The 24142-nt window shown below is 42.2% G+C and overlaps 1 protein-coding gene across 1 annotated transcript in view; it reads left to right on the forward strand.

Annotated features, from left to right (window-relative positions):
* The window catches only part of LOC124549434, a 96098-nt gene that overhangs the window by 16895 nt on the left and 55061 nt on the right, over nucleotides 1–24142 (forward strand). Inside the window, exon 2 of the mRNA XM_047125244.1 lies at nucleotides 7372–7575. Within this exon, the coding sequence (XP_046981200.1) occupies nucleotides 7397–7575 (179 nt within the window). The 5' untranslated portion in view covers nucleotides 7372–7396. The remainder of the gene's footprint in view (nucleotides 1–7371; nucleotides 7576–24142) is intronic.

The following is a 24142-nucleotide window of genomic DNA, read 5'->3' on the forward strand; positions in this document are numbered from 1 at the left end:
TGACCTTAGTACAACTCTACTGGTACTTAAAATATCCAAGGTTCCTTTCAAGTTCATTTTCTCTTAGTAGGAAATGTCAGTTAGCAGTTAATATTTTTCTTGTCATGTTTAACACAATGTTTTCAAATGAATCTTACTAAAGACTGAACTTGCGACCTCGCACTCAAGGGGTTCCTCATCTTTTGATCTCACTGTCGTTAGAGTGTAATCATGGAACTAGAAGGGGGAGGATGGCGACCCACTCGTGACAATCCATTTTGCCCACAGGAGGGATCTCCGGTGCTCATTTGCGGGCGAGCTGAGTGAACCTCGGGCCGTCCTAGAGGGACTGTGACGAGCAAAAATCTCTTCCCCTGTCCACGGTTGAATTCAGGATCTTCAGAGCCGGAATCCGGTGCTCTATTCGCTAGACCTCCGCGGCCACACTTAAGAGCGCCAGTAACAAAATTTTAATCATCATCTCGAAAATATAACGTTGCATAATAAATACTTTATCTGTTTACATATACATGTCTGCATTCACAACAATCAAAACATCGCCGCCCATTGGTAAAATGGGGTATCGTGTGATAAATCGTTTTCGGCAGCAGCAGTTTGTTTGAAAAGACCGCAGCTACTTTTCTGTCATACTCTGACCTGATGGATGTAGGAAGAGTGCAGATTTTCTTCACGACGGCACAATGGGCAGGGGGGGGTGGGGGGGCTCTTACATCTCCTCTGTTTCAAGAGGCGTGTCTTGTGTCTTGGTAGCTGTTTGTAATAGACTGACTATACAAGTGAGGGGCTGTAGCCGGTAATGTACGTCAGTTACACCTTGCAGTGCTCTATCTGTTCCTATTGTACTCTAAAGACGATGTCCCCTTCGGTGCAGAGGATATTGCCGTGGCTTCGTTTATGAAATGATGCTTTTAAGGTTGTAATAATAGAAAAACCCTGTTTCGCAGGAAAGAGCCCTTCTTTACAGGTTGTAACGGGTATAACTGCAGATATTTTTATATGTGGTCCTTGAATATGTACACACGTAAGTGGGCTGGTTGCTTTCTCTGCGTCAAACTGTTTTCCACCAACACTTCACAAACATTATAATCTCCTTCCTGCACAGTCGTAGCTGCACCTCTATATGGACTATACTTGTCGGTATAGAATAACCGTCAAGCGTCCAGGCATGTCAAAAATTGACCTGCTACCAAGGGTAAAGTAAGCATTAATGGCTTGCTGTTGCCACATGTACTTGGATGTATTAAGCACCCTAAAACATTCTACTCCTAATAGCTACAACTATTAGTCTGCAAATGAAGTAAATACTGATGTAATATTGTTCAGTGCACTGTCTTCAGTCACAGAAAAAATGTCTACATCTAAAATCGTTATATTCAGTATAATTTAAGATACGTGCTATTTTACTCTGTGCTGTAGGTCTTACAAGAGCATCGTTACCACCAAATTCTTGCGCCAAATGAATACACAATGTGTCACATGTGTAAATTTTTAACACACAAATTCAATAATGCTTGATAACCCTTCATCGTAAATATTCTCAGCAGTGAAGCGAGTTATGCACACAACCTGATGCAATTAACAAAACTTTACACTCGTTACCATCAATGGCTTCGGTCGTCACATACACGACCCTTCATGTTGGCCATCGCCAACTCACTCGAAGAACACACCCTCCTGATGGAATTAACCGTCTGAATGAAAGAATTTATCCGTGACAAAGTTACGATCGATAGTTAAGTTTTATCTCTGACAAAGGTTATCTCTGCATATCACGTGTAACTCTGGTCACGCCCACTTTCTACGATACATAAGTCGCTCTCAGACGTCCGACCCGTCAGTCGGCAAGACTCACCGGAGGAGAAACACCCCTCTGAAGATGTCCAGCGAAGCACTGGACGAAACGTTAGGAGCTGAAGAGTTTCATGGACCACGACCTTACATCCCGCAAGGTTTACCAGAAGATATTTCATCCGGTAGTGAAAGCCTTCATACTATGAAAGAATTAATACCGTTTTCAAATACTGAATAGTGACATTACATAGGCGACCGCTTATTGTCGTAGCCGCCAACCTCTTTTCCTTTTTCTTGTGCCTTTGTACAGCATCGGCGAAGGATCGCCATAGTAACGGATTTGGCGTGATTAACTTAATTGGTGGCTGGATGATCTTCTTGTCACCGCAAAGTAATCTCCCTGGAGGGAGGAATGTGTGTGTCTCAATTGTCCGCGTGTAGTGTTATTCAAGTGAAAGTGAGCTAAAGTTTTCTACATGTTTGCGAATCATGTAACTGAGGCGGGGCTGGAGTACCAACCCGCTGTTCACCGCTTAAGAACCACATCTAGGCTGTCCGGTTCACCAATCCTCGTCATTAATCCGCGCTAATTCGATCGGGGATCGGTGCACCTACCCGTGTCTTTATCATTGCTTTAACATGAACGGATATCCGACTTTGATAATATAGTACTTCATAAAACTGACGTTAGTGCGCCCCGTATTCAAGCATACTCAATCACCCAACACTAACCAGCAATGACAACAGAGCTGCTGTTCAAACATTTCAGTCAATGAGGCCCGAAAAATCCTCGCTACCTGGCAATGGTCGGCTACACCCAGCCAATATGAAGCGACCATACTGTCTCCAGGTGACGCCGTAGCTCGCCACCAAGCCGCCTCCATTTCGTAATAGGCTGCTCGACAGTAGCGTTGCTACATATTGCACAATACTACGATTTTATGGATACTCATTTTCCATAAATTTTAAAATCTCCTTGGCCGTCTTTTGTCGTCGAGAAAGATCCTTTGTATTCATTCAAGGAACTAGGTGTTCAAACTAGGCCGTCACGATATATATATATTTTCACAAAACGAATCTGTGATAAAAAATCCGTGCCTACAACACTAGGCGAAAAACGACCTTTATTACCCATTATCATTTACGCAGTACCATAAAGTGTCTGACAAGTAGCAAAGCAACGTAATGTAAAAATCATTTCCCAATGTCAACTGAGTCTATTCCGCTAAAGAATTTCTGGCTAAAAACTGGTAGCCAGATAAAGAAAAACTTCAAAATGAAACTACGAAGGTTGGAGCTTCAATAGTGGCAACTATTTATTTAGATCTCATACAAAGCAGATACGTGTTTCATAGTTTTACTGACCATCAAAGTGGTCACCAGCATTGTGTATAACACCTTGCCACCGATGTGGAAGTCGTAGGATACTCTTAGCAGCGCCAGTTGTGTTGACAGCTCAAGCTCCGCGGTCTATTGCCCGACGAATTCGTAGCAATTCTGAATCGAATGCCGAGAAGTGTTTCCTTCAGTTTAGAAATCGAGTTGAACTTACGAGGGCTTAAGTCAGGGGAGTGGAGTAGGTGGTACAGCACTTAGCAGCCTCATCAATCAAACAAATCAGTAACAGCTTGCTTGCACTGTACGTGATTGAGCATTGTCCTGCAAAATGATGGTCAGGTCCTGCAGAAAGTGTCATCACTTTGTAACCTCCCCCTCACTTATCGACCTTAATGACAGTGAAAAATTAAACCGCGTGCACCTAATGGATATTTGGGAAAAGCAATCTTCACCGAAGTTAATTTGCCGGTAAAGAGGGAGGAAAGAGTTACATCTAAAAGAAAGGAAAAATGCAAATGAAATTGGTGGAAATTAAATTTGAGAACAGGGTAAAATTAATAAAGAAAGTAAATGTTACGTTAACAATTAATTGGAGTTAATTAGATATTGAGATTTGGGGAAAATTACGGTCGCCAGTCCTATGGACAACTACTATAATAACTGAAAAAGAAAGGTTATTGCACATTTAACTAGCACATAAAGCGTGGCAACTGAAGGTTGACACGTGTTGTGTGAAAACTGAATGTTTGTCAGAAGTAATAAATTTTGCTACACTCTGACTTAATTTAGCAAAAGAATTAATAAAACCAGAAAATTGAAAGTTAATTTAGTGACTGAAATTAATAGTGAACATTGTTTCTGAAGCACTACGAAATTCAATAAAATAAGGTTAGTTTGGGCTACCTCAACAATCATTTCAAAAGCTACTTGAATCTACGCAATTAAGAAATAAGAGATTTAACTTTGAACTTGAATTAAATTATTCAGAACAATTAACAATAGTAAAATTTAGTACGTACCAAGCTGAGCTGCAGTCACAGGAAAGCTAAAATACGGTAACAAAACTCGCACTCTTAATTTGTGCTTGTGTAATCTAAATATTGTAGTCAGCTATGAATACTTTAACTGAATTTTGAAATTAAAGCAGTGAAATCGAATATTACTTTATTGCTGGCGTTTGAATTTCAACGACACTCGAGTTCATTTCGGAAAAGGAAGGGACCCTGCTTGGTAATGCAATTCGGACAATGAGCAACAAAGGTTCATGCTAAGTTGCTGTAATTTAGTTTGGCAAACGGAACAATATTAAAAGCTGAGTTCTGCCATACAGTTCTAAAACTTTACGTGCTTCCAGTCTTCCTTGTTGGTTGATTGAGGGTTTGAAATCGTCGGTCGAGGAGGTGGCGACAGTCACTCATTGTCGGCCGTTGCTGTTGCAGAAACTGGATGATGGCGCGCCTTCTTCTCGACACGGTCACCAGGCGAAACGGGCTCTTGATGTGCGCCAGCTAATGCTTTCCGTCCGCGACACCGTGTGAGAAACTATAATCGCAAGTCGAGCGCAATTACATGCTGCCAAACCCCGAAAGCGCGGCAACTCGCGGGAGAGTAACACAACACACATGCTCCACCGCCCTACTCCAGCCAGACTCCCCCTCTGGTCTGACCGCGCTCCACGCGGCAGAGTTAACACTACCAATAATCCTAAACACTTTGGTTCTCCACACGACCTATCGATGTATTCGTTCGATAGCATAGTTTTCCCTAGGCAAGACCCAGCGTACAAATACAAATAGTATTTACAAACAAACCAATTATACACATAAATGCATATATATATATATATATATATATATATATATATATATATATATATACACAAATAGTAAAACAATTACAATATATAAAGACACAGAAATGTCATATCTTCAGGTAACAAAATAAGGAAAAATCTATAGTACAATAGATGGAAATAGAAGGATATGCGTTTCCGGCGCTATAACTTTTGTCTCTAAGCTGGTCGTAAGTTGTGTTCCAAAAACGAACAGCATAGAGACAGAAGTGATGACACGTTCTTCAGGACCTTACCATTATTTTGCAGGACAACGTTCAACCACGTACAGTGGAAGCTGTTACAGATTTGTTTGCCTGATGGGGCTGCTAATTGCTGTACCACCTACTGCAATCCCCTGACTTAAGCCCTCGTGAGTTCAACCCGATTTCTAAGCTGAAGGAACACTTCACGGCATTCGCTTCAGAACTGCTACAAATTCATCGGGCAGATGACCGTGCCGCTCGAACTGTCAACACAACTGCCACTACTAAGAGTATCCTACGACTGGCAACGTGTTATAAACAACGCTGGCGACTACTTTGAAGGTTAGTAAATCTTTGAAACACGTATCTATTTGTATGAGCTGTAAATAAATAGTTGCCACTATTAAAGTTCCAACCCTCGTATATGGTTCCAAAGACTTTTGCAAGTCTGAGAAAACTATTATGTATATATGAAGACTGAAAAACTAATGAAAATTTGTACCAAGGACAGGATTCGAACCCTGATCTCCTACTCTCTACGTAGTGAAGCTAACCACTACGCCCATTTTGGCACAGTGGTTTGCACCACTGCACAGTCAACTCTAAAACGCCTCCCTCCTCAAGCCAAATTCCCATTCACGTCTCAGTCCACTTAGTATATCCCCTAAACTCTAACAGCATTCCTGAGGTGCTATTCCAACATAGTAGGAGAGCCTCTACAATGCTTAGGGGAAATGAGCCGGCCGCTGTGCCGAACGGTTCTAGACGCTTCAGTCCGGAACCGCGCTGCTGCTACTGTCGCAGGTTCGAATCCTGCCTGGGGCATGGATGTGTGTGGTGTCCTTGGGTTAGTTGCGTTTAAGTAGTTCTAAGTCTAGGGGACTGATGACGTCAGATGTTAAATCCCATAGTGCTTAGAACCATTTGGACGATTTTTTAGGGGAAATGCCAAGTGGAGTGAGGCCTGAATAGGTATTTGGAGTGAGGAGGGAGGCATGATAGGGTAGTCCATACAATTGTGCAATTGTATAATTTTACAAAGCTATGATGGTTAATGCGTCTGCCTCGTGTGGAAGGGACACCAGTTCAATCCTCGCCTTTGTATAAATTTTCGTTCGTCGCTTCAGTCTGCACATATACATCACAGAAAAGCGTAGCTGCATGAGTAGGACTAAAAAAATGTGTACATTAATGTAGACGCTAGTCGCGTACACATGTTCTGTAAACTGACTCGTACCCTATCATTTCGGTAAGAATCGTTCAGATAGTCTGTGGAACATGTAAATAACTGAATACCACGCCGAGTGGACCTGTGGCCGTCCTGGAGAGATTAGAAGTAGGAAAGGTCCCCCCGTTATCTGGGATTAAACACAAAAGATCTAGGGCCGAAGTCTAGAGCTTTACCTGCTACCTGCTAGACGACCACGGACACATCTACACAGTACAGTTTGCAAGTTATTAAAGTCTTAGGTTATGAAAGTAATTAACGGACATCCTGTACGTCAATGTTGACCATTGGTATGGTGTCATAGTCCTATATCATGCAGAAAAAAATTGCGTAAAGTTGGGTGATGTGTGTATAAAATATACACACTTTTTTGCATCATCGGCCTTCTGACTGGTTTGATACAGCCCACCACGAATTCCTCTCCTGTGAAACCTCTTCATCTCGGAGGAGTAACACTTGCAACCTACATCCTCGATTATTTGCTGGATGAATTCCCTCTACAGCTCCCTTTAGTACAAAAGAAGTTATTCTGTGATGCCTTAACAGATTTCCTATTATACTGTCCCTCCTTGTGTCAGTACTTTCCGCATATTCTTTTCCTCGCCGATTCTCCGGAGAATCTCCTCATTCCTTTCCTTCCTTCGTTTTATGACGTATTAAACCAAACTGACACTGGCGTGTACCTTTCTCGTGTTCTGTTTTCCTACTCACAGTTGATATCGAGTTGGCTTTGGAAATACCCAACTAATGCCATCCGATCCTGAAATCTGTCACTGTAAATCCCAAAATCTCTCTCTAAAGTTCAGATATAGATAAGTACAGAATTTTATCGGCATCGGCCTGATAGGAGATATTTGGAATCTTCGCCGGCGTCTTGCCAGTATATAAGAGCGCGAGCATCATGCGACCCGGCGAGGTGGTTCGTTGCAGAACCCGGGAGAGCAGCAGTGAGGCTTACGAAGTATGGTGGTGCGCAGGCCGCTGGAGCTGCGCGCGGTCCCCATGGAGCTGCGGCAGTGGATACGCGGCGTGCTCGACGGCGCCAAGGACGGCCGCGCGGCCTGGGACGCCGTGTGGGCGGCCGTGCTGGACGGCGTGCTGCGCAGGCGCGAGCTGCCCGACGCCACGGCGTTCGACATCGAGCGCGAACTGCACACCTTCCTCAAGGACAGCAACACCGTGTGAGTACAACACCGAGAAAGAGGCGTATCCTTATTTCCAGGGTGACAATTATTGATCTACACTACTGGCCACTAAAATTGCTACAACAAGAAGAAATGCAGATGATAAACGGATATTCATTGGAGACATATATCATACTAGAACTGACATGTGATTATATTTTCACGCAATTTGGGTACATAGATCCAGAGAAATCAGTACCCAGAACAACAACCTCTGGCCATAATAACGGCCTTGATACACCTGGGCATTGAGTCGAACATAGCTTGGACGACGTGAACAGGCACAGCTGCCCATGCAGCTTCAACACGATATCACAGTTCATCAAGATTAGTGACTGACGTATTGTGACGAGCCAGTTGCTCGACCACCATTGACCAGACGTTTCCAATTGGTGAAAGATCTCTAGAATGTGCTGGCCAGGGCAGCTGTGGAACATTTTCTGTATCCAGAAAGGCCCGTAAAGGACTTGCAACATGCGGTCGTGCATTATCCTGCTCAAATGTAAGGTTTCGCAGGGATCGGATGAAGCGTAGAGCCACGGGTCGTAACACATCTGAAATGTAACGTCCACTGTTCAAAGTGCCGTCAATGCGAACAAGAGGTGACCGAGACGTCTAACCAGTGGCACCCCATACCATCACGCCGGGTGATACACCAGTATGTCGATGACGAATACACTCGTCCAATGTATGTTCACCACGATGTCGCCAAACACGGATGCGACCATCATGATGCTGTAAACAGATCCTGGATTCATCCGAAAAAATGACGTTTTGCCATTCTTACACCCAGGTTCGTCGTTGAGTACACCATCGCAGGTCGTGCGGTAGCGTTCTCGCTTCCCGCGCCCTGGTTCCCTGGTTCGATTCCCGGCGGGGTCAGGGATTTTCTCTGCCTCGTGATGACTGGGTGTTGTGTGATGTCCTTAGGTTAGTTAGGTTTAAGTAGTTCTAAGTTCTAGGGGACTGACGACCATAGATGTTAAGTCCCATAGTGCTCAGAGCCATTTCTGAACACCATCGCAGGCGCTCCTGTCTGTGATGCAGCGTCAAGGGTAACCGCACCCATGGTCTCGGAGCTGATAGTCCGTGCTGCTGTAAACGTCGTCGAACTTTTCGTGCAGATGGTTGTGTTGCAAACGTCCCCATCTGTTGTCTCAGAGATCGAGACGTGGCTGCACGATCCGTTACAACCATGCGGATAAGATGCCTGTCACGTCGACTGCTAGTGATACGAGGCCGTTGGGATCCAGCACGGCGTTCCGTATTTCCCTCCTGAACCCAACGATTCCGTATTCAGCTAACAGTCATTGGATCTCCACCAACGCGAGCAGCAATGTCGCGATACGATACACCGCAATCGCGATAGTCTACAACCCGACCTTTATCAAAATCGGAAACGTGATGGTACACATTTCTCCTCCTCACACGAGGCATCACAACAACGTATCACCAGGCAACGCCGGTCAACTGCTGTTTGTGCATGAGAAGTCGGTTGGAAACTTTCCTCATGCTAGCACGTTGTAGGTGTGAATGCTCTGAAAAGCTGATCATTTGCATATCACAGCATCTTCTTCCTGTCGGTTTAATTTCGCGTCTGTACCACGTCATCTTCGTGGTGTAGCAATTGTAATGGCCAGTAGTGCATAAGAAAAAAACGATGATTAGTTAAAGTTAAGGAGTGCAGACACTTTATTTAAAATGTAACGTCACTACGGATATTCGCATTTAGGTTGTGAAATTTTCGATATGCCTGCCATCATTGGCGATGATGTGGCGCAAACGATATCGAACTTCTGCATGACCCGCTGAAGTTTCGGAACATCGATGCTGTCGATGACCTTCTGAATGGCTGTTTTCAACTCAGCAATGGTTTTGGGGTTATTGCTGTACACCTTGCGTTTAATGTAGCCCCACAAAAAGGAGTGGCTTGTGTTCAGATCCAGACAATAAGGCGGCCAATTGAGGCCCAAGCCTCTTGGTACCTCAGAGCCAGAATGCGGTCTCGAAAGTGCTCCTCCAGGACATCCTGCTTCGATGGAGTCGAGCTCCGTCTTGCATGAACCACATCTTGTCGAAGTCAGGGACGCTTTGCGTAATGAGGATGAAATCATCTTCCAAAACTTTAGCTACCGTGCCATCAAGGAATATGGCACCCATTATCCCGTGACTGGATATTGCACACCACACAAATCACTTGAGGGTGAAGAGACTTCTCGATCGCAAAATGCAGATTGTCAGTCCCTCAAGTCCTTCAGTTCTATATATTGACTAACCCGTCCAAATAAAAGTGGACTTTGTCGCTAAACCAAACCATACATGGACATACTAATTCCCATCATGCCCCGAGGCCAACCGTGCAGTCTGAACGTCCCAACGCAAACGGTTCAGAAGTTATGACGATTTTATTTAATATAGTTCAACAATGGCCACCCTACATTTACTTATTGGCATTTGGCGTAAATCATGAAGGCAGAGAAGTCAGTAATGTCAGAGTTGGTGTGTAATATCGTTTAATAGTTTACTCATCTTGAGTGTTAAGGGGCGATCCGTTATTATTACTCAAGAGGAGATAAGCTTCTTGCCCAAGATCATTTATAAACAACTTTCACTGTCGACTACAGGTTTCGGTAAGCGTGGTTACCATCTTCAGATCTGGATAAAAGGTTATTACACGTCTCCTACACCGTTTGTGCAAGTGCTCTTTCTAAAACATTGCCAGCTACGCGTGGGACGAGCTCAACGTGGCATCGCCACGTCGTGTTTGTATTGGTTCAAATGGTTCAAATGGCTCTGAGCACTATGGGACTTAAAATCTGAGGTCATCAGTCTCCTAGAACTTAGAACTACTTAAACCTAACTAATCTAAGGACATCACACACATCCATGTCCGAGGCAGGATTCGAGCCTGCGACCGTAGCGGTCGCGCGGTTCCAGACTGTAGAGCCTAGAACCGCTCGACCACACCGGCCTGCGTTTGTATTGGTGTTTTAACCTTAACGCGCCGACCCATTGTTCAGCTCGTACCTCACTTGCCTGGCAATGTTTTATAGAGAACGTTTACAGCTGGTGTGGGAGACGTGTTATAATTTTTTGTAGAGATGCGAAAATGGTAACCATACCTACTGAAAGCTGTAGTAGACAGTAAAGGTTGTTTACAAGCGATATTGGCTAAGAAGCTCACCTTCTCTCAAGTAATATAACTTACACTCATTAGTCTATTATCAGTTAAACTTAATGGTACACTTTGTAAATTCAACACAGACCATGTGTCACCTTCTGACTCTTGATTCCTTGTGTCAGATTTTTGACGTTACTAGCTGTTATCCGCGGCTGTGTTCGCATACCAGACTTACTTCTGTGAGGAATATCATAAAATAAATAATATCTATACTAATAATGAAACTGTTAAACCTTAGTGTCTGAATGTTTGTCTGCTTGAGCGCGCTAATCTCCAAAATTACTAGACGAATTTCAGGGAGTTTTCACAGAAAATTTGAACCTAACTTGGGGTAACGTACAAACTTAATATCATGAGAATCGGATCACGGGGAAAAGATATTGTACTTTAAAGTTTTACGTAAAATCGTTTGATCATCTTCGTAGTTCGGATGTTTAATCATCATGCCGTAGTACACAAAGGGATCAATGATACCCCTGTAAGCTTCTTTAATTCAGTCACACATGTACACTTATAGAAAAAAGCGCAACACCAAAATATAATTAATACAGAGTAGTGAAATTTCAGGAATACATTTGTCGAGGAAATACATGTGATCGACATTGTACGGTCACAGATTAACGTAAGCCCGAGATCAGCCATTGCAAATGTGAAATGCTGGTACGTTAATAACCGGTGTAACCGCCAGAATGTTGAATGCAAGCATGCAGACGTGCCTGCACTGTGTTGTACAGGTGCCGGATGTCAGTTCCTCGCCTGCTGCATCTACTCGTTCAATACAGGGACGGTTAATGTTGGTTGTGGATGATACCGGACTTGACGTCCGATAATGTCCCACGTGTGCGCGAATGGAGTCCAAGGCAATATGTCGATACTCTGTACAGCATGTTAGATTACACGAGCGGTATCTGGGTGAGCGTTATCCTGTTGGAAAACACCGCCTGAAATGCTGTTCGTGAATGGGAGACCAGCAGGTCGAATCACCATACTGACGTAGAAATTTGCAGTCCTGTATCATACAAAATCGCACCCCAGACCATAACTCCAGGTGTAGACCCAGTGTGTCTTGCACGCAAACAGCTTGGATGCCGGCCCTCAATTGGTCTCCTTCTAACCAACATATTTCCATCGCTGGCACCGAGGAAGAACCAACTTTCATCAGGAAACACAATAGATCTCCACCCTGCCCCCCCCCTCCCCCCAGTGAGCTCTCTCACTTGACACCATTGAAGTCGAAAATGGTGATGGTTTGTTATCAGTGGAAAGCACGCTACAGGGCGTCTGGCTCGGAGATCTCCTTGAGGTAACCAATTTGTAATGGTTCGTTCTGTCACTGTGGTGCCATCTGCTGGTCAAGTGGTCAAGTTGCTGCTGCACGTGCAGTACGATCCGCCAGAACTGTAAGCCGAACACGATGGTCTTCGCTCTCGGTAGTACCACGGGGCAGTCCGGAGCCCGCTCTTCGTGCGACCGTACATCCTGATGACCACCGCTGCCAGCAATCATGTACAGTGGCTACATTCCTGCCAAATCTTTCTGCAATATGGTAGAAGAAACATCCAGCTTCTCGTAGCCCTAATACACGACCCCGTTAACTAAGTGAGGTGATAAGATTGCTGACTTTGTCGTCTTAACGCCATTCTTAACCAACATCAGCTCAATGACTCCAATCTCAAAGGTGACCAATACTCACGACCATTTTGATTCTCACAGTGGCGCTAGCAGCGCCAGTCTTATGTGACTGGTGCGAAATTTTAAAAAACACCATATTTCCGCGAGGTAAACGGAGCGGTCTAAGGCGCCACAGTCATATGGACTGTGTGGCTGGTCCGGGCGGAGGTTCGAGTCCTCCCTCGGGCATGGGTGTGTGTGTTTGTCCTTAGGATGATTTAGGTTAAATAGTGTGTAAGCTTAGGGACTGATGACCTTTGCAGTTAAGTCCCACAAGATTTCACAAATGTTGGAACATTTTTTCAGATGTAAAAACACGTCTCCCATTTTCGTTCATGTTTCACAACTCTTTCTTGGTGTTGCGATTTCAGTGTTTTCGGGAGTTTATGTCTGTGATAGAATTAAGCACTCCAATGTTATTTTTGCTATTACAAACTAACCTTGAATTCACTTGTCTGGGATATGTGGATTTACTGATTTTACTTTGTGTATTAAACCTAAAGACTTCGCTTTGCTTCTTTCGACACGTTTTATTTATATTCTTTGCTAGGAAAAACGAACTACGTGATTTCGGTGCCTACTTGTTACATTTTGATTTTGTGTTTACGAATAAAAATTCCTGGAAAATGGTGGCCTCATTCTGAAAGTTTGTAACATCACTCTTAATCATCATTTATACCCCTAGATTACCATAAAATTAATCTTACATTTATGCTACTACACACACAGAAAAGGTGAAGTTTCATAACCCGGTCCCCTTCCTGGTGATGGAATTTCAAACCCAGCAGCGTATTTCCCTGGAACTGCGGGCCGTGGGCGCTGGCAGAGACAGCTGCCAGTTGACTACTGGTGTCCGGCCAAGCGTCAGGATGGAAACGCTTTGCACCTTTGCAGTCAACTTTCGTAAAATCATCTATTGGTTCTTCTAAGACTTAAGTTGCTCAATCGGTGGAGGGGCAGTTTAGTGGCGACTTATGACTGCCACGCATGGTAAATAACGTGCGCCCCATGTCGTATACGATCAATATTGTCAAACATAAGTTATGATAATTACGACGATGAGCAGTTACTAGAACACGTGTGTATTATCACTATTTCAGAATTGTACAGTACTTACAAAGAATAATATGTGATAGAGTCTGAAGTGTGCTGTTGAAACATCCCCTTAGAAAAATTATGAATGACAGTGCTGGCAAACCTCTTACGTTATTTCATTTTAAAACAGATGAGCAAAACTGAACGTACTCAGACATTTCTCTCTTTACTTATTCTGATCATCACTAAACTGACATACAATATTTTTAGTGCAACGCAATCTGACTTTCAGCAATTCCTACAAAAGAATGGCCCTGACTAACAATAACCTATACCTTTCATGAATCACTTACCTCACAAAAATCTTCGTTACTCGAACTACTGCAATACAGCGAGCGCCAATACTGCCAGCTAAATAAAATATTCTAACTACTGAAGGCACTAACTACCGATAGGCGTACTTAGCAAATGAAAGATTTTGATAGAGTGTTCAAAAGTCATAATATATATATATCAGTCCATTACATCCAGTCTTACAAATTTACTCTTTCTGATGGACACACGTCCAGATCATCCGCTCTCAAAACTCCGCCGTCTCTCTCCCCGCATCCACCACTGCTGGCGGCTCACCTCCAAGTGCGCAAAGCTATGCGCTGTTCGCATCAAACTGCCAAAACTACAATAGCAAATATTCCAACAATGCCAACCAGCCACAGATTGCACACAGCACTGTCAGTGATTTTCATACAGAGCGCCAAGTGGCGTTACCAACATAAAAACCTAAACAGCCAACTTACACTATTAGACTTAGAACTAGATCACGAAACTATAGCTTCCTTTTCTTACAAAACAGCTGAAGCGCTGTTTCAGTCCATCTCTCGGACTCAGATTGTTCTTCCTTTCACAGAGAACAATAAACTGAGCAGTGTCGCCGCTGCGGTGAACAGTTTCGACGAACACACAGGCAGTAAAAGTAGGCATTTACGGATGGCTGCCGCAGCACGTTTGCAGCGAAATAATGTCTTTAAAAGAGCACACTGCTCGCTTTGTAGCACTGTAAATAGTGCAGAACTAGCACCATGTGGTCATGTGACCTTCCAATGCCGACGTAAGTCATTTCAGTCGAATGATGTTTGTGTGCCACTCGGTTGTATAGACTCAAAGCAATAAAATGGAATGATAGAGAGGAGCTTTCCGTTTAGATGTACCCGTGATCACACCGTTAATGAACTTGCCATATTTGGCGTATGAAAGCGGACTTTCCAACCTGTCTACAGGGAATGATGTACCACTGGCGGCCGTGTAATACACCATAGGGACAATGACCATAAAAGCATCCTAACCGACAGGGACTGGAGACCTTCTTGACGACAATTATTCGTTCCAAAGCCGACAGGAACTGCTGTTGACAGAAATGTAGGTCCTCTCAACCAGTTTCTAACAGGATGAAGGGTATTCCATGCATGCAACGTACATTTGAAATCGAACACAAAGCAAAAGACTGTTAATCACACCGGTACATCCAGTGGCACGTATTCAATGAACCTAACAACACAACCACTGGAGATTAGCTCAGTGGACGCAATTAATGTAGTCCGTCATGTCGTGAGTCCTTGTTCTCAAACTAAGCAAGATGATGAGTGTACCATCAGCACTATCAAGCTTTAATCCACAACGTGTGGAGCGTGTATGTTTCAGCATTTTCGGTGACGAAATGTTACCCTTTCTTTTATATCTCCGCTTTCCAAGATACCAACAGTCGAACTCACAGCGCTGCACAAGTGAAGACTGGAGGGTGAAAAGCTTCTAACAAGGGAAACTACCCATCGTACTCCCCTCAGGTTTAGTGGTAAAATGGCCCAGTGGGTAGCCCGTCGAAAATTGAACACAGATCAAGCATGAAAACAAGAAGAAGGTGTAATGAACTCTGAAAAAAGGAAGCAAAATAGAACAGTGAACGGTCCTAGCTCAAGATGTGCAACATAGAGCGAAAGTCCATAGCCAAGGTGTCGTAGTTACGTGGCCACGGCATTGGACTACGGTGGGGGAGACCTGTGTTCAATTCTTCCTCGTGCCTCACTTCTTTTCATAAAATTAGGAGCTGTCCGACCGTCATTGACGTGTGTATTCGCTGTAATCAGATTTGTGTCTTTGTCGTAGTGTTAAGTCCGTTTGCAACAGAGAGGTGTAAGGAAGGGACCTCCGGACGTACGTACCTCCTATTTGTTCTGCATAAGCAACACATGCTATGACTACTGCGTTCCGTTTTGGAAATTTTGACTCCTTTGTCGTAACATAGTTCCCACCCGTTTATTTGTTGTTCTCATTTCTGTGAGAGGTCTACGCGGCATCTCGCCTGTTCTCACATTCATCACTTTTACTTGCGACGGTAATGTATTCTTACATGACTGACGTTCCGTAAGTAATGTATGGTATGACAACTGCCAAGGTTACAGAAGAAGAACAGACACGCCAATGACCGGAGGGAAAGTTCATAATTTTGAGAAAAATGCGGTAAAAGGGAGACTTGATCACGGATCTGCCGCTTTACAGTACAACACCTTGATCACAGAACCATGATGCTGTGGTTCCTGCAATTCGCTCTATTTACACATCTCTAGCTTGGACCGCTCAGTGTTTCTATTTTGCTTCCTTTTTCACAGTTCAATACATATTCTTCCTTTTTCCGTGCTTGATCTGGGTTCAGTTTTACGGACTATCCACTGAGCCGTTTTACCAGTAAACATGAGGGGGGTGCAATGGTGAGTTTCCCAAGTAAGTGTCAAATCTCACATTTGTCGGAAGAATGGCAAAACAATATATCTCTCCTTGCACATAACAGATTAGTGCCCAAAAAAACGGAGATGGTATTCTGACACAAATCAGAAAATAAGTATTTTCTGAAGAACGGTCTAAGTGCATTAACGGTTCAAATAGCTCTGAGCACTATGGGAGTTAACTTCTGAGGTCATTAGTCGCCTAGAACTTAGAACTACTTAAACCTAACTATCCTAAGGACTTCACACACATGCCCGAGGCAGGGTTCGAACCTGCGACGGTAGCGGTCGCGCGGTTCCAGACTGTAGCGCCTAGAACCGCTCGGCAACCCTGGCCGGCGGTCTAAGTGCATAACTACGAAACTGAATAGATCTTGTTACCAATAAGAAACCTTTAAATATTCGTTCTTGCAGTTTGTTAGTTGGCTTGATTGCGTCCGACGAGTAACGCAAACAACAACAAATGAAACATAAGCGTGAAAAGCAGTCTGAAGATGAACGATTTTTGCAGGCTCTGAGAACGAATAAGTTCTCGCTCCATTATGTCCCATACGTGTTCAATTTTCAAGAGGTCTTTCTGGTCATGGTAGCTGTTGTACACCACGGAAAGCACGTTGCAACCCAGCACCCATATGTGGACGTGCATTGCTCTGCTGTAAAAGCTCGTGACCTCGTCTTCGAAGAAATGCACGCCAATAACAACCTGTTCATTGTAGCGCACAGAGGTTACTTTACTCTGCAGAAAAATCAAATTTCACGGCGAATTACAATTGATGGCCGCCTGCACCATAAAGCTGGGATGGAGCCTTGTGTCGTGGGCGAATGTACTCCTGAAAAAGTCGCTCACTAGATCTACGCTATATACTCACATACATACAAAACCCATTTCAATTACTGAAGACAACAGAGTTCTGTTACACACCCCATTCAACTCTTTCATGGGACCAAAGTACCTGTGCTTGACGATGGCGTCATGTCAGTGGTAGCACCCGACGGAAGCAGACATGATCTTAATCCCGCTGGAAGTAGACGGTTCCCATGGGGCCTTGGCACACAGAAGATGTTACGTGTGGCCGGATTCCGTCCTTCAATTATTTCGGTCGGCCCTACTACTCGCATAATGTGTCGATGTTGAACGTCCAGAACCTAGTCTAATTGCGATACATCCAAACAGGACCAACGTCCTGTTACATCGGAGAATGAAAAATGCGTCGAAAACCTCTGTTGAGGAATGCTGCCCCAAGGGATGTTGCTGCTCCTCGATAACGGACAACTACATATCGCAAACAAAATATGACGCAGGAGTTACGCCTATTAAAGTGGGAGACCTCGAGCACACGTCCTAGAGTCCTGAACTCTCCCCCATGTGATTATCACGCCTTCAGTCCGTAAAAAGTGGCCTTGAGGAGTGGACGATTCCTATCGGACGATGACCCGCAGAATGCGGTTACGGACTTCTTCACGCAGCAGAACACATTGTTTTACGAAACGAGTGCTTCGGGGGAATGATTGTCTCAAAGCTCACGGTACTTTTTCTGATCGACATTCCGATTCTGGACTGTGGGGTCTTCGAACGGAAACTTTTTATCGCCCCTTATAATTCTCTTGTGAAGAACAATAAGTAACACGAGATTTATCTCCTTCCAGTCATACACAAAAGAGGCATGTTTTGCAAGATAAGGCCCCAAAATCCTGATGTGATTAAAAAACTATTTATGGTATCTGTCAATAATATTTTTTGAAAGGAGTAGAAATACAAGATAAACCAAATCCCTTAATTCAGCAACAGACAACGGGATAAAAACGTCAATGTCAAACAGAAATAGGCCTGCTCCTAATCTTGACTCACGTGTTAGAAGAGAAACGTGATGTCTAACACAGAGAGCTTAATATTTCTGATGATAATGTTTACTCACATAGCTTTGCGTGATTCAGACTGTCACCGAAGAAGATTTAGCAATCCGCAGCGTGCTTTCGCATCTCATTTTGAAATAAATTTAATCCAGAATGCTTTGGCTCCATAGATAGTGTTACTCAGATCATAACTAAATAATGGCGTTATTTACGCACCGAAAAGTGATATGAATAGCCCGTTCAGAACGAGATCATGGACTAGTAATGGTAGAGTCACGCGTTGCCTTCGCCATCTAGGAGTCTATCTGTGAAAGTGAAATGTTAGAAGTGAGATAGGGTTGAATAACTTCTGTTTTTATCTACTGTCGCAGTAGCCTACTACAGCGCAGTGAACTTAGCAGGTTCATCGTTCTCATAATAACAAGCACTCACGTTGTCACGGAATTTATATCTAATACAAAGAATTTTTATTTGTACTGAAGTTACAGTTTCGCATTCAGTTTTCGTGAGAGATCCGGACGGATACAAATACTCAATACAGAAGTGTCTTACGAATAAAGTGCATTATTTGATCATGCAAGGCATTTTATTTTAGAATGTCACAAAATTTTTTTATCAAATCTTCGTAAAATTTCAGTTCTAGCTACGAGTTCAATGCTTAAATTTGCTAGCGGTTTTTTAAAAAGAAAGGTTTTCATCATCCGTCAGCACTCATTCGTGAGTTCGAATTTTGTGCTTTTAACTTATACTGGTTTAAGGAACAGTTGGGCAACTGTGAAGTTAATACACTGAATTCATCTTGTTTCCGTTTAAAGAATTACTTGACAATAGTTTAACACCAAAACTGCGCAGCAGAACAACGAGCGAAACTAAAACAAATAAAAATGAATAATAAAAGGGTCATATGTCTTGTGAAATGATTCGTCTAAATGTTAGAAATAAAATATGTTACAGAAATATTTGACTTACCTTCGAATGAAACCCGAAATCTTGTACAGCAAATGAGACGCGTTCTGTGTTTCTCTAATCTGTTTCACCATTTCGCCAGTTTCTTTTCAGATTTCTTTTTACTTTCAATTTTTGTTCAGAAAGCATGAAGTATAATTTATTTAAATATCTATCAGTACTCTTTTATTATTAAGAGTAATATAGATCAAGAGAAAGCAGAGACGTCTCAATTTATGCTGTAATTTGATTTTATTTTTTCGATGTGAAAGAACGAATTCACAATTTCTACATCAAAGTAACTTCTTATGCTCAAAATAGTTAGACCTTGAAGACATGAACTTTTTTGATAGCTCATTTATGTAGTTGGCAGCCAGTATTGGTGAAATATTTCATTTTCTCCTTAAATCACTGATTGCGTTTTACTTAATTACCATTACAACTTTGAAAGAATTAAATCATTTTTGGAGGAACAGACCTAATGCTGGCTAATTTGATACGCCATTTATCGACTTTCCACTTTTAGTTCGGTTAAGAAAATTCGGACAGTTACTTTCCTCAAAATCCTAACTAATTTTTCTTAATTACCTTTATTATTTGTAAGGAATTAAACCTTACATTTCTGAACTAGACTTCCCTCTGGTTCATTTGATATCTCATTTGTCCATTTCCGTCTGTTATTTATAAATATTAGGACAAAAAAGATAGTTTGATCTTTTAGAGTGCCTGATTTTCGCTCCACTGAAACATTAGACCAAATATGACAGCTGTGGGAACATTAGATCATTCAAATAATAAATCGCAGTTGCGGATCCAATTTCAATGAGCAGCACTGCAACAATCTTTTCGTGATAATGTAAAGCCTTTTCTGTATCATCAGGGGCAGTTCCGACATTTAGCTCAGATGTATTGATCCGGGAAAAACCAACAACGTCGAAATGCCTGCAGTTCTAGTTACATTCTTGGTGTACTTTAGTCGAAAGCTCTACATTTTAGCTTTACATCCTTTGTAATTTCATATGATTGGCTTTCCCAGACCGTATCTGCCACACGTTGATGGAACAAAGCTGAAACGTAAGGAACTAAGTTGATGAGTGCTTCGGTGCTGGATGAAATAAATCGATACAGTTTCATTTACTTTGTTTAACAATGTGGTCAAAACTCAGCTACAGCAAGAAGTTTTAGCTCTCTTAATATTCCAAGTGGACACTTTAGAAAAGCAATTAAATACAATATCAGTAATTCTCCACAGGTAAATAATCTGAACAATGAGGGCAAAAGCAACTATGAGCCGCCTTAAAAGGCAATAGAATAAATAAACACAGTAATTAACTCAGCGTCTACAAGGCGACCAATATGTTTAAATACAATTTTAAAACAGTTACAATATGTAGCTCGCTTTAGTTGGCAACCAATATATGCAGAATTTAGAAAGAAATTTGGCAACTAACCATGACAGCAGTCAGATTAAATTACCAAAACAAAGCGCATCAGAATATAACCATCCCCGTCTCATCATCGGATTTTATTATGCTTTTGAATTTTTACAATGTGTCATCCATGAGTGTAACAAAATCGCTTCACACTGCATATGTACTTCCCACTACCAGGAAGATCACCACACAACGGTATGTCAAATGTAAAAGTATTGGTACAAATATAAATATAACTATACTGCGCTGACTGCAAGTTGTCAGCTTCACTACCAGCTGGCAACAGACCAGAAGGTATAAAGCAACTCTTGAAGAGGAAGCTTTAAGAAACGACGCCCTGCATTGGGCTGCCTTATAAAATTTTTAGTTCTCTACAATGTCAAGGTCCATAAGCAGTAAGAGGTTGCCTGAAACACACGAGGTTTTAAATAATACTCCGACAAGCACACAGAATTAAACCTTTATTTAAAATATACAAAGTAGGTCACATATTTAGTCTTCAGGCAGTAAAACAAAAATTAAAGAATATACCAAAAAGCAATCATCTAAAAGGCCGTCAGTGTGAGAGGCGACAAAAATCAAAATATAAATACCGTTTAACGCAGAAGTATGACAGAACAAGTCCAAAGCTAAGTAACAATAAACGTGAGGGGTACTTCCGCCAGAGGCACAGAATTCATACAGTTTTATATACAATGTAAACACAAACAAAATGGATTATATACAATATCCACTCGCCAGCCTACTGCCGCGTCTATGCCGACAAGGCAATCCTCCATCAAATACTAGGCAGAACTTATCAAAATTTAACAAGAAGCAACACACTTGCTTATTGCAAGAACAGGGGATAACCAATGCGCCCACAGTGGTCAGGTCCGCACAATACAGGGTGTCCCACTCAAACCATCCTGTTTTCAGGGACGCAGGAGAGAAAAACCACAGTAGATACGACAATGAAAAATGCACCACATTATAGAGCATCTCAAAATTAAGGCATGTTCTTGTGAGTTTAGTACAATTCTAAGTTACTTGTGTAACCAGTCAATTATAACTGGGACATTTCCTGACTGGCTAAAATATGCAGATGTTAAGCCTCTATTCAAGAAAGGGAATAAAGAGATACCATCAAACTACAGACCGATTTTACTTTTGCCAGCATTCTCAAAAATTTTAGAAAAAGTAACGTACAGGCAGCTGCTCAACCATCTGACCACAAATAACAAATGGCTCTGAGCATTATGGGACTCAACTGCTGTGGTCATAAGTCCCCTAGAACTTAGAACTACTTAAACCTAACTAACCTAAGGACATCACACACATCCATGCCCGAGGCAGGATTCGAACCTGCGACCGTAGCGGCCGTGCGATTCCAGACTGTAGTGCCTTTAACCGCTCGACCACTCCAGCCGGCCACAAATAACATGTTATCAAAAACACGGTTTGGATTTCTGAAGGGTTCTGATATAGAGAAGGCTATTTACACCTACAGTGAAAATGTACTTAATTCATTAAATAACAAATTACAAGCAGCAGGTATTTTCTGTGATTTGTCAAAGGCATTTGATTGTGTGAACCACAACATCCTTTTAAGTAAATTACAATTCTATGGTGTCACGGGCAGCACTGCAAAATGTTTCAAGTCATACCTCACTAACAGGAAACAAAGGGTGTCAGTGCAAGGGACTAGTTAAATAAGTCATCAGTCACCATCAGAATGGGAAGAAATTACATGTGGTGTCCCACAAGGATCCATCTTAGGGCCATTGCTTTTTCTTGTGTACATTAATGATCTCTCATCAGTTACACTGCCAGAAGCAGAGTTCGTTTTGTTTGCAGATGACACAAGTATTGCAATAAATAGTATGTCAAGTGTAGTTCTAGAAAGATCTGCTAATGATATTTTCATGGATATTAATAAATGGTTTAAAGCCAACTCACTGACATTAAACTTCGAAAAGACTCACTATATGCAGTTCAGAACCTGTAAGAGGTTTCCACCCAGCATATGCATAAAATACGAAGAAGAGCAGATAGAAGAGGTTGACAGTCTCAAATTCCTGGGATTACAACTTGATAATAAATTCAGTTGGGAAGAGCACACCACAGAACTGCAGAAACGCCTTAACAAATCTGTATTTGCAATTCGAGTGTTAGCAGACAAAGGCGACATAAAAAGGAAAAAGCTTGCATACTTTGCCTACTTTCATTCCATAATGTCATATGGTATAATATTTTGGGGTAACTCTTCAAGTCAAACAAAAGTTTTCAGAGTCCAAAAGCGTGTAATACGTATTATTTGTGGAGTAAATTCACGGACGTCCTGTAGAAACCTCTTCAAAGAACTGGGTATACTAACTACTGCCTCTCAGTATATTTACTCATTAATGAAATTTGTCCTAAATAATAAATCTCTTTTTCCAACAAACAGCTCAGTTCATACATACAATACCAGGAACAAAAATGATCTGCACAGGGACTTAAAAGCACTTACTTTAGTTCAAAAAGGGGTCCACTACTCAGGAACACTCATCTTGAATAGTTTGACAGCAAACATAAAAAAATTAGTTACAAATAAAGATCAATTTAAAAGGAGCCTGAAAGACTTACTTGTGGCCAGCTCCTTCTACTCCATTGACGAATTTTTTAATAGAAACAAATGATGTATTGTATATATTCATACTATTAGTATTGTTATTTTAGCTTAAAAAAATTGACATGTTCCACATCCACGACGATCTCCTCAGCACGGATCTATGGAACGAAAAACTAATCTAATCTAATCTAAAGAATTTGTCTTCTCGCGTCAGAAGCGCCAAGTATCGTCGCCAGAGTGCACTATGGTCGCATGAAGTGAAAATGGCGACTCCACAGCAGCGTGCGCAAGCAGCAGTGGGGTTTGCAGAAACAAAATCGCCGATTACTGTGCAAAGAAATTATCGTCGTGTGTATGAATGTGATCCACTTGATGTGGAAACAATTAAGGAACGGTATAAGGAGTTTCTAGCAACAGGAAGTGTTCTGAAACATTCTCGCGGTGCACGTTACGGAATTTCTGAATAGACAGTGGAGGACATCAGACAAACGTTTCTCAGAAGCCCTTGTAGGTCAATTCGTCAAGCATCTAGGCAACTTGATGTACCTCGATCAACATTGCATCGTGTAGTTCACCAGCGTCTTCGTATGTGTGCTTACAAAGTGCAAATTCTGTAACTATGGACAACGATTTGCTGCGGATGTGCTCAGCGTATTGATATGGATGCCAGCTTCCTGGAAAGATGTTTGATTTCATTATGCAGCGTAAAATGTGGCCTATCGTACGAGAGTAGTGCATAGAATATTTGCACCATGCTAGTGACTTATATCTCACGTAGTGACATGTAAATCCAAATACGTTTCTGACTGCTAGCTTTCATTATTATATAGGAACTGCTTTACTGATGCTCTATAAAATACTATTTGTTAAAACATCATTTACTAAATATTGCAGTTGTCTTGTATCGATAACCCCTCCCCAGTGAGCCGAGAGGTCTCAATGCAAGTAGCTTTGCAATGTGGATCGAGTCAAGTAAGTATTAGCTGGTGCCTTTATGAAGTAACCATGTACATCGACCGTCAACGTATAACGCTTAAACGGCCATTATTTGCGTCTGTTTTGTATCAAGTGATAC

Source organism: Schistocerca americana, chromosome 1 (genome assembly GCF_021461395.2).
Source record: "Schistocerca americana isolate TAMUIC-IGC-003095 chromosome 1, iqSchAmer2.1, whole genome shotgun sequence".
Classification (NCBI taxonomy): domain Eukaryota; kingdom Metazoa; phylum Arthropoda; class Insecta; order Orthoptera; family Acrididae; genus Schistocerca; species Schistocerca americana.